Raw genomic sequence first — 14,309 nt, 5'->3', positions numbered from 1 at the left:
CGGTACTCTGACCGCCTCCACCGGTCTTCTGGCCCACTGTGTGCCGGGCCTGCCGGGCCCGAGCAATGCAGCAAACATCCTGTGTCCTTGGCGACACCTTGCATGTTCGGCACCACGTCAATCGAACGTCGGAGCGGTTATCGCAATGACAATGGGCTCGCTGCAGTTTGCGTCGTTGTCGTCGGCAGTGTCGTCTGCTAGTCGGGCTGCGGCTGGCCCGCCGTGAGCTATCGCCAGGCGACTACTTGTTGATTGCTCACGTCGGACACGGCCTCGCCATGGCTTCGCCGAACTCCAGTGTGGCGGCGGATTGACAACAAAACGTGCCAATCAGCATACGTGGCCGCGGCAGCCGAAGTTTGAAGAAACCTCCCCTGAAAAGGAAAAAAAAAGAAACAAAACGCTGGCAAGGTGGATGGCGTTTCCGGTTTCACCGATGAACCTCTTTGCAGAAATTTAATTGAAATATTTTCTTGAACCGCATACCTAGCTGGAAGCCGGTCTCCCAGGATGTCCCGCAGCGCGCAGAACTGCGTGGCGTCGCGGTGTTTTACCTCAGCACTGGAGGCCCTGCTTGCCGAAGCCCCTGCGACACAGAGAAAAGGACAGCGTCAGTACGCGAAATTCACGGCGACACAGTAAACGGAGGAGGGGTAAAAACCCCTCCGCCCCTCCCCTGTACTACCCGCGCCTGGCCTGCAGTGTGTATGCGCCGGGCAAATCGACCTTGTAACAACTGCGGAGTATCACTCCGACCGTGACAAACCAATCAGCGAAGAGAGGCGCGCTACCAACGCGGAAGCACGAAAGCCTCGCCTCGTTGTATGGCTTTCAAACTGGAATACGAAAAACCGTGTTGCGAGGAACCCCAAACCCTTGCGTTCAAATCCCAGCGCTTTCTTCACGTTTTTATTTCGTGTTTAAAAGTGTAAAAGATAAAAACGGTTTCGTTATTTCCAGGGAAAATTCGGCCTAACCTGCTGACTTCGCTGCCCGGTCTGGGCTCCCAGTGGTCCCCCCCATGCCAAGCAAACAGCAAGCGTGAAACTCAGAGGCACGCCCTTGAGTGCTTTGTCCTCATCCCTACAGTTCGGCCCCCGGCGGTCCCCGCAGACTGATTTCGAAGGATCGTTTCGAGAGAGAGAGAGGAAATTAGCTGTTCAGACGTTATGGCTTCTTCTCGGAATCTCATCCAGTCCATTTTTGTCCTCGGCGTAATTAGCGACACTATACCTGAATGACCTCCAGGGAGGTGACTGATAGCAACAAGGCCTTGCTAATACTTTTTTGGGACACTGACTTACAGTGAGCCCGTCCGCCAGCAACAGAGACAATACTCGGCAATATGACATTGGAGCTCATCTGAATACGGAGCCTGGCGCCGAGGAGCTCAAGGGTAAAACGCGGCGTGTTGTCCTGAGACGGAGCGGGGAATCGTTTTGATCGCTTACCCACCGAGGCAACGCACCCGAAGTACCCCGAGATCGACTTGGCCCGGTACCCGAGGTACCCTCACACCCACCCCTCCGCGCGGCGCGTTGTCCGCCCCCGCGACCCGCCGCGACCTACCCCAAGTACCCCCTGCCGCCGTCTGCCGCCGTCTGCCCTTCAGCCATCAGGCCCAACCGCCACCCGTCGGCGCCGCGCCCGGCCGCGCCCGGCACCCACAAGGTCGCCTCGTCCTCGGTGGCGTCCTCGGCGGCGTCCTCGGCGGCGTCCTCGGCGGCGTCCTCGGCGGCGTCCTCGGCGGCGTCCTCGGCGGCGTCCTCGGCGATACAGCGCTCTGGCTCCGCTCCGCACACACGCCGCTCGACCTTGCGCGGGCCACGCGATTGCGCAAGGTAACGAATCCCCAGTCCGATTATTTTGTTTGCGGTGACACAAGCCGCGCCGGGCCGCGTCAAGCGCGGCGTGTGAATCAGCACGACGAGGTGCGCCGCCTGGAGGCAGGCAGACACGGCGGGGCGGGCGCACAGTGGGCCGGAAGATCGGTGCAGGCGGCCAAAAATTTTTGAGCAGATGATACATTTATGTACAGCAAGACAGGGTATTTTTTGTCGTCTCCCTAAGTCTGTCTGTCTGTCTGTCTGTCTGCCTGCCTGTCGTCTGCCATGGCACCCGAGGGCCACTTGTTGACCGCCTAGCTCACAGAGCCGCGTCCCGGGACGGGCCCGTCGTGCGCTCCTCCCGGATTTGTAAATTTTAATGAAAGCCCCCGTGAGGAAGGTTAAGAGCGGTGCTCTAAAGTCACCTTGGGGCGGCGCGGCGCGGCTGCACTGCGACTCGGCGACAGGCCGGCCGGCCGGAGTGGAACTCGCAGTGGAACTCGCAGTGGAACGGAGCGCGCGGTATTGTTTTTCCACATCATCGACGGAAACGGACTTCGGCGGAAGAAGCTACTCGCTGCGACGATACAGGGCAAAAATTTTAAAATGGCCATTTTATCCGCACAGAGAATGAAAGAGAGACGGTCACATTCCAAGGCCTTTGATTGCCTTGAACTGGTGTCAACTGAGGGGAAGTCGTGGCAAACCTAACCTTTTCTTTTTTTGCCGGTTGTAGGTGACCCCACTATCACCTGGTCCCGGGTGCAGGTGGAGCACCTTGTTTTTCGGCGCGCTAATCTGTTTGCTTTATTTCACTTTTCGCGCCAAATCCCCGCCCTCGGCGGCCTATCGCCTTGATAGCAGGCAGGCAGGAGAGGGGGGGGGGGCGTCTAGTTCACGGTGAAGGTCGAAAAGGGAAGCCTATCACGACGGCGGCATCGGGTCCCGGAAACACGCAGTCCGTTCATTAGTTCTGATAAAAGAGAGAGAGAGAAGAGGAAAACGAGGGGACATCACTGCAAGCCGCGATATTGGCGTCGGTGCGGCGGGTTTTCGCGAGCACGTGGCACACCACAATGTCGCCGCACAAACTTTCCGCTCGGTGTATTTCGGACCCCAGGAACAACTGATACAGCGAAGCCTGCGGAGCCAGCGAAGCCAGCAAGACCGGCACGTGGCGGGCCCTGCAACCTCTCTCTCTCTCTCTCTCTCTCTCTCTCTCTCTCTCTCTCTCTCTCTCTCTCTCTCTCTCTCTCTCTCTCCTCCTCTCTCCTCCTCTCTCCTCTCTCTCCCTCTCTCAGCACCCCTTTGACCAATCCGACACTTCGGCGAACCCTGCACCGGCCGCACACAGGGTTCGTGAGAACCGATGCACCGGGCTGTCTAGCCGACCGAGGTCCCACGCCACGCCACGCCACGCCACGCCGCGCCACGCCGCGCCACGCCACGCGACTGACGCGAAGCGCTGCCCAGCCCGCGGCCCACAGCCCGGGGGCCCATAGTGCGACTCCGCGCTTTACATAACTCTTTTACGTAATGCAGCAAAGTTTCTGTTTGGACGAAACGCCGGCAATGAATGGCAATGTCAAAGCGAACGCTCCCGAAGACGTGTGAGCGGCGGCGCCACCGTGGGAGGAAGAAGGGGGAAAAGGAAAGGGGGGGGGGGGTGTCCACCAATGGCAAGCCGCGAGGCCCCCAATTTAAATAGCATTCGACTCTGTATTAGCACACCGAGTTAGATGTACATTACCATGAAGCACGCTCATGGCGCTGGTGGTGCAAAGGTATGCTCGTTCGGCGGGGAGGGACGAGGGGAAACGGGAAAGGAGGGGGGGGGGAGAAGGAAGAGGACAGTCTACCAGCCTTGCGCGCATCACACCGCTTTGACGACAGACCTTGACTTTTGTTCCGGACTCTGTCACGGCGCCGACCGTACACACACACACACACACACACACACACCACACTGCTTGGCTTCAGCCGGCCTGTGGCGCCAACGAGTGCGTGTCTGTGTGAGTGTCTGCACCCTCCCCCACAGTGGCGCGCCCCTTAGCGCCCGACGGGCACGGATAGGCCACCTGCTCCACAGGCCTGCGCAGGATGGCCTACACTGCAGGCGTTTCGGCCCGCCAGCCCGCTCCGCAGTCTAGGCCCACTGTGTGCTCCACCCCAACAAAAAGAAATGCCGTCGAAGGAACCGAGGAAGCACGGCTCGGCGCGCTGCTGGCGGCGCAGGCGAGGCTGGTGGCGTCCTTGGCCTTGCCCACGGCGCGGCGCGGCACGGCGCGTCTTGAGGCCCGGACCGCTAGCCGCCGCCGCGCCGTATAGTCCCCGCGGACGTGCAAACAAAACGAAGCCTGTTTTTCACACGGCGCTAGGCGGGGCGAGGGAGGGCGGGGCGGGTTGGGGCGGGGCGGGGCGGGGCGAGGCGTCCAGCCGCGCGTGCCCGCTCCGTTTAATTTGGAGCGAGTGGGCGTCTGCGTCCGGATCAAGGAGCGCGTCATTTCAATTTCACGCACGTGGAGGGGCGGGGCGGGGCGGGGCGGGGCGGGGCATGGCGGGGCGGGGTGCGGGGCAGCAGCGCGACAGGTGCGGCCAGATAAGAAGACCCATCCTCCGCCCAGACGGGCCCTGACGGCCTCACGCCCTGACGCCTGTCGTGTTCGACAAAGTCCGCGAGCCCCGGCGGGCCGCGGCCGGCGCACGTGTAGAGGGCGTGTGTTTGTTGAACCCGACCCCCGGTGCTCGTGGCCCGCGCGGCTCGCTCACCGAAGGCACGGCTCGCTCAGGCCGAGGAGCCACAGGCCACCACACTGCCACAGGCCGCCACAGGCAGGCTCAAAGAGACCTTGGCGCCACCGCGCGGCGCGAAAATGGTTGTTTATCGAAAGGAAATCCATCCGCGGACAAATACGTGGGCCCCGCCAACGCGTCATCGCACCGCGAGAGAGAGAGAGAGAGAGAGAGAGAGAGAGAGAGAGAGAGAGAGAGAGAGAGAGAGAGCGCTGAGCCCAGCTCGCCTCAAGAGCCTCGTAATCGCGGTCCTAAAGTCCAGGTGCCGCCACACCCTGGGCGTCGCGGTGGTCGCGGTGGCGGTGGAGGTCCCGAGGCTCTTCGCGAAGCTGCCGCCGCGGTTCGCGGTCCGCCCTTATCACCAACGCGACGACCTTGAGACCGATAACCACCGCCACCGCGCCAGGACCACGGCGGCGCACGGCGGCACGGCGGTGCGCGTGGAAACACGACCACCGAATTTCCAAGCTCGATACTGTAGTGTGGCGGCCGGGCCCCGCGGCCCCGCGGCTGCCATGACGCGCGTGGCGCGCAGCGCGCGGAGCAGCGGAGTGTCTCATGGTACATTTGGTGTCGCAGTGTCGCGTATTAACTTGACCTTGCCGACCGCGCCGGGCCGCCGGGCCGCTGGGCCGTCAGGCGGCTCGGCTCCACGTCAGCCAGCCGTTCAGTCATTGGGAGGCCCACCACAGGCCGCGGGCCACACTACGCCGGTCGGCGGGCCTGGCGGGCCTGCCGGCACACTCTCGGAAGTCGTGGAGGGGAGGACCGCCGCCGTCGCCGTCGTCGTCGCCGTCTCCTCTTTCCATCAAAGTCCGACGGCGGCGAGGCGGCGGGGTGGGTGTCCCGGTCAACACCACGGCCCTGATCTTCCTGGCCGCCAGGTCACTGCGTCGGGTCACTTTCCACGCCGCTGCCAATGGCAGGTATCGAACCCACGCCCAAAAATTCAGAACTCACCCCTGCAGCGCGACGTCAAACAAAACCAGGGCCGACAGCAAACAGAAACAGCCGCCCTCCAGATTGGAGAAAACAGGCGTGCGTCAGCGCGGCTTGAGCAGGTTGCGCCGACCCCCGTTGTTTGCGACGTGCATGGAGTAAGTGCGAGATAAGGGAGGCGCGATATTCGCCATCCCGAACGCTGTTGGCGCTCTGTCGCTCTCTCTCCGTCTCTCTCGGCCCGCGGCGACGCTGCGCGCCTCATCCCGGCGTGCCTGCCGCCGAGCCGCGCGGCGCACACAGGCACGGCGACGACGCCTGGAGGCCTTGAAACTTTATTTTCAGGGAATTTCCGAAGGCAGACTCCATGCGGTCACACGCGCGGGCAAACAAATCGATTCCGTCTCGTTCGACGCAACGCGGCGTGGGTGTCCGTGGAGCTTCCCGTCAGCGTCATCCTGGCGGTCCGGGCCGCGCCCCTGGCCGGTCTTCTGGCCCACTGTGCGGTGCGCGGCGTGGGCCGACGGCGGCCTACCCTCCAGGCGGCAGGCGATCGGCGTGATGGTCAAGGCTGGCGGTAAAATTAGCAAGTGATTTGTCACGCGGCAGCGCAGCGGCGGCGCACAGCCCGGCAGACGGACAGACAGACGGACAGACAGACAGACCGGCCGCGACCTTGCACTTGCCCGCTTGGTGCGCCGTGCGGCGGCGCGCCGCGAGTACTGTACCACGTCGACGTCAGCAAGCGTTACCGGCGCCACGGAGGTACGTGTGTGTCATAAACATGTGTGAGTGCGGCGCGTCTAGAGATACACCACTGCACATGAAAAGTCACGCGTTTTTAGGCGTCGCAAACTTTCGACACGACGCTCACCATGATCCAAGCTAATTTTTCTAAAATATTTCTCGTCGTTTTAAAAATTGAATTCTTTCATTTATTGTTTCCTTATTTAAGTATTTTGAGGGGGGTGAGCTTCACATGATTTTGGGTTGGGGTCAGGAAAGTGGCTGCAGGGCGCGGCAAGTGCAATGTACTATAACTACCACACCGTGGAAGGGGCAAGGATTTGGTGGCCGGCAGTTTCCTTGTGAAAAGGCGGTCCCGTCCCGTCGGACGCGGAACAGGAGTCAACCCGCGGGTCTCGGCGGGTCTCGGCGTGTACATGGTCGCGTGCCGCGCGGTGCCGCGTTCGCAGTGGCGTGTTGGCGACACTGCCTTTTGGCCTTCCGACACCGGCTTCGGCTGTTGGGCTGGAGGGAGCATGCGCGCTTCGCTTCGGCCCGGGGCGGCGTCGGCGCGGCCTCCGGCTTTTGTCCGGACGAACGCAGGGCGGCCAAATTTGAAAAACAAATACGGCGACGAGTGAGTGAATAACAACCCGTGCGAGATGGCCGGCCCGCCGTCGCAGCCTTGGGTACGTATCGCCATTTTCGAGACGTCCGCGTACGTGACGGACGACTCGCGGTGTCGCGGCCAGACGAAAGGGAAACTGGCCGTGTTGCTACAGGCGCGAAGGACGATGGACCCCCTCTGTCTATGCGCCTCGACACACAGTGGACCAGAAGACCGGTAGAGGCGGCCAAAACTCTAGACGCGTTTTGAGCTCCAGAGTCGCTAAATGGGACTCGAACCGAACGTTTCACCCCACCAATGGATTGCTCTCCGAACGAGGATGCATGAGCTCTCCGATCAGTGTGGACGCGTCTTGGGTGCCGCTTGGCCCGTCCGGCGACTAAAGACTTTGCACAGCTGCGTCTCGGCGGCGCGCTGCGCGCTGCGCCGGTTGTTCACCCGAATGGACTTCCCGATAACCCTCGCTGACACTCATAACGAACCTCCTCCACTTAGTTCTCGGGGGTCTCGACGGCCATTGCGCGGCCACCGCCCCCCGGGAGAGAGAGAGAGAGAGAGAGAGAGAGAGAGAGAGAGAGAAAGAGAAGGGGGGGGAGGGTTCGCGTATAGGGGTATGTCATTGGCCTTATTTTTGTGCCCTCCAAATGTACAAAACATTGTTTTGGTCATACATCGTCGAGGCCGGCCGGGGTCACACACACACACATACACACCGACGCACGCATTCTCGCAAACACCCCCTCCCCCTCCATACACATACACACACGCTGGCGGCCGTGACCGCGGTCGGGCACAAAGGGGTATATTTGCGCTGATGTTTTCCGAAGACGAACGCACACACACACACACACACACACACACGAGGGAAATGAGGGGAAATTCCCCCACCGCGCGGCAACAGGTTCACGGGCAGAGACCGGCCTTGGACTTGGGCTGAGCGCTCCGCTCCCCTCCGCCCCCCTCTTCCCCCTCTTCCCCCTCCGCGGTGACGGCGACGGCCGACCCGACCTCCAGACCGCGACTCCGCGACCGCGGCCCGCGAACCGGCGGCGGCGGCCGGGGCACCGAATCCGCGGATTTACGCGATCGCCAATGGAAGAAACGGGAAACTCGGCATACAGGCGAAGCGGACACCCAGGGCGCCCGAAAGAACGCATCAGGCAGAGCAGCCAACAGGATGACTCCACCTCAAAAACCAAATCTATAAAAAATATCCGTCCCAGCACGGAAAACTTTAAAATTTATTTAGATTATCAGAAATTATTTTCCCCGACTTTCCCTGGTTTTTCAGACTTGTGTAAACCCTGGATCACCGCCGGACGTGGCGGATAAAATCGAAACAGACGTCGTAATTACTCGCGTGGACAGTCATCAAATGGCGTGTTTTCCAAAGCGGGCGACACCACAGCGTACGCTAGCGTGCATCCCATCGCATCGCCCATCGGCAACCTGGACCAGCCTCGCACGGGGCGGGCGGGCTGGCGGGGCCACTGCGCGGCACGCGAACTTGAACTTGAACCTTGGAGTGCTATCTGGCGGCCCGGCGGCCCGGCAGGCGGCTCGACTCTAGCACGTCCCCGCCGCCTGACAAGTAATCTCCACGAGGCGGGCCGGGCCGAGCCGAGCACAGATTAGCAAAGCGAATAATTCGGGGCGGGCAAAAAAACGAGAGTATGCACATCCTAGTGCAGAAAAAAAAATTAAAGTTGGCGCGTGCTGGCCGCGCCGCGTCCGGCGGACTGCACCTCGGCGACGACTGAAGGGTTATCGACGACAAAGTCGTCTGATAAGACTGTTGCAGGGGAAGCCCGCCGTCGGGCCCGAGGCATTGCTGCACGTGCAGCGGCGTGCTGCGACAAGCACTCTGCAGAGTGCTACACCATGGTGTGGAGAGTCCCGGCGCACAGTGGGCCAGAAGACCGGTGGAGGCGGCCAAAACTCTAGACGCGTTTTGAGCTCCAGAGTCGCTAAACAGGACTCGAACCGAGTGTGTGACCCCATCAATCGATTCCTCGTTCGGAGAGCAATCCATTGGTGGGGTCACACGTTGGTTCGAGTCCCATTTAGCGACTCTGGAGCTCAAAACGCGTCTGGAGTTTTGGCCGCCTCCACCGGTCTTCTGGCCCACTGTGCGACCGGGTCGTTGGCTTCGCCTGCCTGCCCGGCCTGCCCACACCCCCGGCGCCAAACGCTGGTCAAGCCGCGGCCGAGCTTCGGCCAAAGGCTTAGACCGGACATTAGCCCTGTTATTTATTAACCAGCGGAAGGCGGCAAGAACTAACACGCTCAGCTATGCATGCCCTTTCCAAGGTGGGCCTCGCCCTTCGCCGCACCCCGCCCCGCCCCGCCCCCCCCACCCCCCCACCCCACCCCACCCCACCCCACCCCACCCCGCCGCGCCGGACGCGCGGCACGCCTTGTCAGCAAGGGTGTGACCGCACTCAAGGTTAGGGCCCCGCCGTCTCGTTGCCGCCACCCCGCCCCGCCCCGCCCCCCCGCCCCGCCCCGCCCCGCCCCGCCCCGCCCGCCATGTGGTGTCAGGTGGACGGCCAGAACAAAAGTCAAACGTTGCTCAGAGGTGACCCCTTCTTCAAGTGGTGCACGATATCTGTCTATTATCGACTTTGTGGGCGCGGGGGGTACGAATGTGTGAGTGTGCGTGAGTGTGCGTGAGTGTGCGGGATAAAAGGCTGTACCTAAGGGTGTACCTACCCTGAGCCCCCCAAGGGCAAGCCATACGGAGCGCATGGCGCCGGCGGGGCGCGGCGTCGCTCCTTTTGAATCAGAAATAGAAGCCGCATTTTAGCATTCTAAATTCTTTTATCGCACCGCCGAACAAATCTCACTGAAAACGTGAATAGCGAGTTGCTCTCCGTCTCGCTCGCACTCGCGACGAGTACGTACGACCGGAAGTGGGGGGTAAGTCCTGCCAAGCAGCGCGCAGCTGTGTGGGTGACCCCCCCCCCCCCCCCCCCGCGGTTTGCTCAAGGCGTCTCGAGGCGCCGCGAGCACCGCTACGCTACGCACTATCGGCTAAGTTTGAATGGAGTATAAATCGCGGTTATGCCGGGGGTGACATTGGCGTGTCTCTCAAAGGGAACAACGACTGCGAACAACGGCACGGCCAATGTTGCAAGGCGCCCGCATGCAACGCATGCGACGCACGCGCACTGCAAAATAATTCTCTTCTCTATATTCAAACGTCATTTTGCAGGAAACTCAAGCAGTCGCCTACTCATCCCCGCGTCAACCCCCCCCCCCCTCTCTCTCACTCACTCACACACACACACACACACACACACGAACAGACGCCTGGAGGACACGTCCTTGCCTTATCTGCTGCGCATCAAATATTTTTCATCGTTATCGCTTCGTTTATGCCGTGACCGTATTGTGCTGCCGACCGCAAAATCGTTAGGCCCAAAGCATTGTTACAATGGCCGCGACAAAACACGGCCTCCGTTCGCTTCTCCGCACGTGTGTGTGTGTGCTCGTGTCGAAGGCCGCACAGGTATCATGGCACGCTCACAGGACGAGGTCTAGTTCGAAAATATAGTCAAAAACCGCGGCAGCGTGAGGGGATTTGAACCCGCGACTCGCTTCATTTGCGAACGGGCCCCCCGGCCGATAAGCACGAGGTGGCCACGAGTTTGTTAGCGGCAAACAGCAGGCAGAAAAGGAGCGCGCAAAACAAGCGTGCAAAACACTTTCGTCACCGGTCAGAATCGGACCACGTGCAGGTTCTCGGTCCTGGGTTCGTACTGTCCAAACTTCCGGACCAAAAACGAAAATTTAAAAAAAAAAAAAAAAAAAAAAAGAGGACTTTGTCTCCCCTTGTGCCCTTCCACCGCCGCCTGCAAGAGCCTCCCCCTCCTCCTGCTCCCTTGAGTCGCTCTATTCCTAGATGCACAGCTTATGCATGACACACTGCCGCGCTGCAGCATTTCCACGAACGCCAGGAAGTGTACAGATGCACCGCCCTGTTTGGCGCACAACGACTCTGTTTGTCGAGGAAACCGCGGCGACGCGTCATGTGTCGTCATCCTGCTACTCACTTGCAGCAGTGAGACACATCGATCATTTCGTTAATTTAACAGTTCAACCGACTCATTTTGTTCATCATTCAACATTTCAGGCGACGGCTCCAAAAAAAACATGGTTTGTGGATAGAGTCACATGCGAAAAAGTGAAAAACGACTACCAAAAATAGGCATAATAAATTTTAGAGTTCTACGTGCACTATGGTTTTGACTGGTACATAAGTTGAAATAATGGTTTTGACTATGGTACATCAATAGACTAGGAAAACTCCGATTTTTTTCCCTGGCCGAGTCGGTTAACACATTTGAAGGTACTCCTCCGTGACCTTGGCGGCTTGGCGCGGCACGCGCGAAGACAGTCGAAGACACGCTACCGATACCGGGCAATGCCGGGCGATGGCGGGCGCGAGCGACGTCCTTGGACCTCGGACCGTCTCGGGCGGACCGCTCGCTTGCCCCGCCAAATCGGCTCGGCTTTCGCATTTCACTCCCCTCGATAAAAGGCGGCCCGGCCCGGCGTGCCCCGCTGTTCGCGGAATCTCCGCGCGCTGTGTGCTCTGGGCTCTAGGGGTGATAGCAACAGTTTCGCCAACCTCGCGACATTCTGCGATCGGTGGTGGGGGGGACTGACTTTGGCGGCACGTGCTATACAGCCTCTTTGAAAAACACGGCAGTTTCCTTCTAAATTATCGGCTCTCGGCCCGGTTTACCTTATGAGACGCGCACACAAACACACACACACACACGTCGCACGAACGCACCGTCCGCTTCCGCGAAGTCTGCTGCAGCGCTGGGCTTGGCAGTGCCGTGGCCGTGCCGGGCCGCGAGGCACCGAAGCACACGCAGGGCGTCATCGGCGTCATCGGACTGACCTTGGTGACGCGCGGCTCGTGTCTCTCGGAGATGAGCCCGCCGATCGGTCGCCCGTGCACGTGGCGGCTTGTCCCAAGTTTTCAGCGGCAACACGCGACCGACGAGCCGTAAGGGAATATCAAAATGTTACAAGAAATAAATGGGAAGGATCGTAAAAGGACGCTTTTCGGCATCTCGAGGAAAAATGGCCAAGCTCGGTAATTGTGATCAGGTGAAAACGTTTCCCGCAGTACGCGTGGTGGGGGATTTTCCCGCATCGCAATAGGAAACCCATGACGTCATCACGCTATCACGGTGCTTCGGTTTGCAGGAGTGCCGCGCATCGCGAATAACGCAGTGACACACACGGCCTGTGCCAAAAGAGTGGCAATCCAGATCGAAGAACCCACAACTCAAAACATTGTCCCGACATTCCTCCTAATGAAAAATTTGCCGCTGAGTGATGGCCGAAATGCCGCGCGCAATATTCATTCGCCCCTCCGCCCAGTTTGTCTCGGTTTATGAACTGAGTGGGTCCCAGTGAAGGGGAACAAACGAATACACAGAATAAAGTATTTGAGGCGCAACGCCTTGTCCTTGCGTTGACCGTGCGGTCGGTGACCGGGTGGACGGGGACGGGGGAGGGGGTGGGGGCTCGACAGGGTGGCGGTCACACGACTTTGCCAAGGATTCCATTTCCAAAGGGGAGCAATAAGATTTCTCACAACAACAACAGCGTGGCTGGGTTGGCCAGCTTGTTGGCCCGAGTTGAATGCACAGTTGATACGGGTCGTCAGCTCGGGCTTGCAGAAAAAACAGGCGGCCTACGAAAGCCAATGCACTGCCTGCAGACAAATACTGGAAGCTCTTCTTTTGGCGGGAAATACTGCAGTTGTCGGTGTGTGTGAGTGTGTGTGTGTGCGCGCGCACGCGTGTGCGTACGTGTCGGTTCGCATTAGGCGTAAAGATTCCACCGCGCTGTGGCTACGCCTGGCTACGCCCACGGCAAGCCCCGAGGCCTTGGAATCACTTTGTCTGGAGGTCACCCCGCAATGTTTGTCGACCCGCGGCCAAGGCCCAAGTGCCAAAGGCAACCAAAGGCAATAAGGGTCATAGAAGCAATCTAAATCCGGTGCCGGCAACGTGGAATTCGGAGGCGAGAGATCGACGCTTTGCGACACCCAGATCGCTTTTTCCAGCAAAACTTATAAATCCATCTAATCAGCAGCGCAGGGGAAAACTGCTTTAAAGCTACTGCGTAAGTGCTACAACTTGTGCAAGCCTTCAATACACATTCATAATTTTACCCAAAAATTGAAACATGAAGCACCTCTTCCGACGAGTTGAAACCTCCACTGACCTCCGCGATGATCGGCAATCCACTGTTGACCTTGGCCTCTCGGGTCCCACGCGCTCGGACAACGGGAAATGCCAGAGGGTTGTTGCTGAGCACAACAAATAAATTTATGTGGCCCGGGACGGTTCGCAAACCAGCTTCTCGAGAATCGCGTCTGGACAGCGATGAGTCAGGGAGTCGAGCCTTTGCGCTGCATCCCCCATTTAATAACACCCAGCGTCCAAGACCACACTGCCTTACGGACCTACAATAGCTAATTTTGATTACGATCACTAGCATCTACAAAACCGCATGGGATCTTTCAAACTTCAAGACCACTAGGGAATAAATGTAAGCCATGCTCATAACGACACAGCTTTTCATTAAATTTAATGCTTTACCTCTTCGGACCAACTTTCAAAACATTTTCGGGATAACAAAAGTAATTAACGGATGCTAGCCGGCCTGTTCAAAAGAGCCGACAAAGACACAATAAAAGCCCCCAGTTCATCAGACTGGCACGGGGATGCCCTTGATAAATTTGCCTCGGTTTGGAGTGAAACCGACAATAATTATTATTCTTCGAGCCGATACAATTTGGCCGTCTTTATCGCCTTGTTTTACATTCGGTAAGGAGGACCTGACGCAGACCGCCAGGAAGTTCCGCGGGAAGTCCCCCTCAGGGTGCGGGCACCTTCACTTGGACAACACGAGCATAATTAAAGAGCACAAACAAGTGTAGCGTACGTCCGGCGGCTACAAATGCGCGTGTGAATAAACGTGGGCGACAAATGAAACGAGACGGGCAGACAGACAGACGGACAGACAGAGGGACGGAGGGCGTTGCCGGCTGCCGTGGTCACCGCTCCTGTGCCATCGCGCTCTATGACCTCCAAAGTGAAGGTCGCAAAGGCCAGATGATACAGTATACCACTCATCCTTTTCGCCAACGAAAGAGCAGCAGGAAAAGGTCACAGGAGATGATTGAAATTTTGTTTCTGCATCGTATATCTTCCCCTTAGTTTGGAGTTTCGGTCTTTCAAAACTAACCAAAGGTTCTGAGTAGTGCGAGCGCCTAGAGAGCAGGCCAAAGGGCCCTGCTCTACACAGAGGTCAAAGGCGGGGAGTTGAACAAAGAAAAACAGAAAGACGTTTCAGGACCTTCAGAG

At 59.1% G+C, this 14,309-nt stretch overlaps 1 protein-coding gene across 1 annotated transcript; it reads right to left on the bottom strand.

The window, feature by feature from the left end:
• Window positions 1-6,435, bottom strand: LOC117651954. Its single transcript, XM_034396581.1, has 4 exons — window positions 6,415-6,435; window positions 5,580-5,760; window positions 487-586; window positions 1-374 (listed from the first exon to the last, which is right to left on the bottom strand). Exons 1-4 carry the CDS (start codon window positions 6,433-6,435, stop codon window positions 257-259), a joined length of 420 nt encoding a protein of 139 aa, XP_034252472.1. The 3' UTR covers window positions 1-256.
• Between the last annotated feature and the right edge of the window lie 7,874 nt (window positions 6,436-14,309).

Source organism: Thrips palmi, unplaced genomic scaffold (assembly GCF_012932325.1).
Source record: "Thrips palmi isolate BJ-2018 unplaced genomic scaffold, TpBJ-2018v1 HiC_scaffold_6, whole genome shotgun sequence".
NCBI classification, from domain to species: Eukaryota; Metazoa; Arthropoda; class Insecta; order Thysanoptera; family Thripidae; genus Thrips; species Thrips palmi.
Note: the sequence above shows the minus strand (reverse complement) of the source record. Positions and strands in the feature narration are given on the sequence as shown.

Excerpts from the sequence above, each read along its gene's own strand:
- LOC117651954 (XM_034396581.1), bottom strand. The coding sequence starts at position 6,435 with ATGGTGAGCGTCGTGTCGAAA. Across the intron at positions 587-5,579 it reads TTTGACGTCGCGCTGCAGGG|GGGCTTCGGCAAGCAGGGCC; the intron begins GTGAGTTCTGAA and ends TCTGTGTCGCAG. Across the intron at positions 375-486 it reads GGAGACCGGCTTCCAGCTAG|GGGAGGTTTCTTCAAACTTC; the intron begins GTATGCGGTTCA and ends TTTCCTTTTCAG.